General features: G+C 58.0%; 1 protein-coding gene across 1 annotated transcript; it reads right to left on the reverse strand.

Moving 5' to 3' along the window:
* Positions 1 to 1581: 1581 nt before the first annotated feature.
* Positions 1582 to 2764, reverse strand: Pvrig (PVR related immunoglobulin domain containing). The gene is made up of 5 exons (XM_077105997.1): positions 2704 to 2764; positions 2280 to 2612; positions 2069 to 2205; positions 1933 to 1990; positions 1582 to 1835 (listed from the first exon to the last, which is right to left on the reverse strand). The coding sequence occupies exons 1-5, from the start codon at positions 2762 to 2764 to the stop codon at positions 1633 to 1635; spliced, it is 792 nt and encodes a 263-aa protein (XP_076962112.1). The 3' UTR covers positions 1582 to 1632.
* Positions 2765 to 3557: the final 793 nt, after the last annotated feature.

Below are 3557 nucleotides of genomic sequence, written 5' to 3' on the forward strand. Positions count from 1 at the left end.
ACCCTTTTTATCTACTTCAAGAGCGATAAGTGTGAGACCCAAGCTTCCTGTGAGACCCCACAAGTCCTATAATGGCCCCACACTCCTGTCCCAGGTTTGGACAAGGTTCAGGGCTGCTGGGCCCTAACTGACTCCCTCCCCGCTAGATATCTCCCTACCAGGTCCTCCCTCTTAGGGACCTGTGAGGGACCTCTTCTGTAGCCCTTTCCTCTCTCCCTTGAACTCCCAGCCCTGGAGGGGCCACGGAACTGTCTGGGCCAGTGCTGAGGGCTTCCTGAAGGAAAAGATAATATCCTGTGGAGAAGGGCAAGCCTGACCACCTACTTCCCAGCAGTGTGGGGCCAGGGGCTAGATAGGGCTTGGTCCAGGGAGGGCCACATCAGAGCAAGCCTGGGCAGGGAGCTGGTCTCCTGGAAGAGACTGTGGCTGGACTCAGCCTTTGGGCAGGCCTCCCTGAGCAGAGAGAGGCCGGCAGCCAGCACTGCCTGGGACCCCAACCCTACTGAGCAGCTCCAAGGACGGGATCCTGTGCAGGTGCTCCCACTAGCATTCTCCCTGGGTGGGGATTCAGGGCCACACTGTCCCTTGCCATAGGGAAACTGTCATGCTCCTGGGAGACTTGCAGCTTACAGAGCACTCTCACCGTTGTGAAGGCCTGAGGAGGCCCAGGCTGGCCCCTGGGCAGGACAGTTCAAGGGTAGTTGAGCTTGTGTTCAGTCTCTGCATTTGTGAAGGCCTGTCTGCCTGCCCAAGTGGCCACTTGGGAGCAGTGCCTGGTGCCCTGGTAATAGGGGAAGACCTGGAGGTTGTGACTGTGGGGAGCTGAGGTAGGTAGGTCTCCCCAAACATTCTTCCTCCCCTGCCTCTGAAGTTCAGCTCAGTGGAAGAAGGCACCAGGGTCCCACCTCAGGGCATCTGACCTAGGGAGGCAGGTAAGACCATAGAGACCTGCTTCAGGTTGAAGCCCAGAAATTCCTGCTTCTGCCCTAGAGAGCAGCCAGTGTTGTGGGGCTTGAGTTGGTCCATCCAGGGGGTCACAAACCCCCAATCCATCTTTCCAGACCCTCATGTCTCTTATCTCAGCAAGGCCCGCAAGCCAGGAGACCCCTCCAGCCTCCATGCTGAGCCACTGTCCCCTTCTGGCTTCTACCTCCCAGAGGTTGAAAGTACCTCTAATCCCTTAGCCCCCCCAAATAAGAAAAGGCCAGCCAAGACCAAGTCAGAGGAACTGCTTTATTGACAGTTACTGACATCACCTGAAGGTGACATGTACAAAACAGGAAGTAACCTGGAGTGGGACTTTGTCACTACTCATACCCACACCTGTGCCCACATGTGCACACACACTGACCACATCCGCAGCGAGGGGGGCCCTGGCTAAGTTTGTGAGACACTTATTAGAAGGTTAAGAATAAAACATGATGTGGAAAAAACAGCGGGTGCCTGGGACACAGACACGCAGCAGAAAGGGGTCCCTGAGGCCTGGGAAGGGAGGCCAAGCTGACCTGGAACCTCTCTCATCAAACTCCCGAGTACCCCTCCATGACCCTGGGCCCCAAAGAGTCAGGGGAAGGGCTGAGGTTGGGGCTAGTGCAGGGAGGCCTCTCTCCTGCCCAAGCATAGAGTCCATTCTCAACAGAGATAAAACTGCTGTGTGGAGTGGCCAGCAGGGACCCACAGGTGGCAGGTACCTGGGTTTGGCATGCAGTGTGAGTGGGGAGCAATGCCCACTGGGACAGTCGCTGGTGGGGGTGCCCCATGTTCGGAGCTGCTGGGCAGAGGGTGGTGGGGGTATCGGGGAGGTGAAGACTGCACAGGGAGATTTGGCTGGTGGCCTGTGGAGAAGGGAAGGAGGGTCGAATAGGGTTCCATTCCCAGGCCTAGCTCCAGCCTCTCCTCCCAAGGCTCACCTGAGCTTCCCCCAAGTCTCACCTGAGTTCTCCCCTGGGCCCGGACACTGGAGAGGGGTGGCTGAAGCTGAGTGATAGACCTGGGAGGGAGAAGAGGGGTCAGAGGCAGAGTGTCACTAGCCCAGTGATGCAGGGACATAGCCTGGGCTGGTTCTCACCGATGCCTCTGCCGATGTATGAAGTGTAGGACGAAGATGCAGCCACACAGGAGGATCCCTGAGGCTCCAAAGATCCCGGCCAGGTCTGCCCGCAGAATAGGGGCTGGAGAGGGAGCCGGGAGAGGGAGCCGGGAGCCCTGGAGACAGGGGTATCAGATGGGCAACCAGTGCCTAGGCCCTCCCTGTGCCACAGGCCTCTCCCCAGTCCCACCTTTGTCTCCACAGGCTTCCTGGGAGCCACTGGGGAAGGAAACGAACTTGTAGCAGAAAGTGGTGTTGGCCCAAGGGCTTCTGGCCGCTGACCCTTCCAGAGTGAGGGAGATGCTGCTTTTGGTTTCCCAGTGGGCCTGGCGGACAGGGGCCCTATACCTGGTTCCAAATTCTGGGTGCAACACAGCCAGACTGGTTCCTCCAGCACCATCAGGCCCCCCGCAGCTCACGGTCACCAGGGAGATGGAGCCAGACCCAAGGAACCCACAGCGGACAGTGAAGGTTGGGAATTCAGTGGCCTCCATCTGGACTTGCACCCACACCTCGGGGGTCCCTGAGGAATAGGGACAGGAAGATCAGTGGACTGATCACTGACCATGGTCCCTGCCCCATGGCCTCTGTATCTCTCTGGCTTTCCCACTCACCTGCAGAGATGCAGAGGGTCAGCAGTGCCCAGAGCAGGACCAGAGGCGTGGGCCCAGCCATGGGTCCCTGGCTGCCCAGGCTCTGGGGGCTGCCAGGATGACCCAGGTGATCCTCTTCTCATTGAAAGAAGTTTTCATGTTGTCAGCAGCCTGGGTGACAGGGGCTCCTCAGAGCCCAGCCCCACTTCCTTCTCCGATGCCTTCCTCCAGAAGTGGTTAACACTCGGTGATGGGTTCCCCCCTTAAAGTGACAGTGACAGAGGTTCCTTTGTCCCCAAGAACTGTGCTTCCATGAGAGGGGTGGGGTGGCTCAGATCCTGTAATGGCACAGATGTTGGCTATGCCAGGCCCTCAGGGAGAGGGCAGAGGGGTGCTACAGGGGATGCTGAGCAGTAGCTCTTTCTTGGGGACAGGGGACACCTGGCTATTGATGATGAACAAGGCTCTGACCTGCCTAGATAAGGGGTAGGGAAAGCAGGAAAGCCAGTGGGGAGACCACCTAGGAGCCAGGCCCAGTGGCCCAAGGGCTTCTGGGCCAGTACACATCTGAGGTGGCCCTTGGATGCTCTGTTTGCCACTGTCCACATTTAAATCTGCTGCCCAGCTCACCCTCCTGAGCTCCTCAGCCCTGGTGCAGTTTCTGGATGCCCAAGAGTTGAACTTAACCTGTCCCACTTGGAGCTCTACCCCTTCTGCTGCTTTCTTTACAGTGCAGGGCACCCAGCTTCCAGCTGCTTGGACCCAAAGCATTGTCACCTGTGGCTCTTCTCATTTGTCTCCAACATGCCAGGACACTCACCTTCCCATCCTGATCAAATAGCTAACTCAAGCCATCTGCCCGGATGAGCACAAGT

The sequence above is a fragment of the Callospermophilus lateralis genome, chromosome 19 (genome assembly GCF_048772815.1).
Source record: "Callospermophilus lateralis isolate mCalLat2 chromosome 19, mCalLat2.hap1, whole genome shotgun sequence".
Lineage (NCBI taxonomy): Eukaryota > Metazoa > Chordata > Mammalia > Rodentia > Sciuridae > Callospermophilus > Callospermophilus lateralis.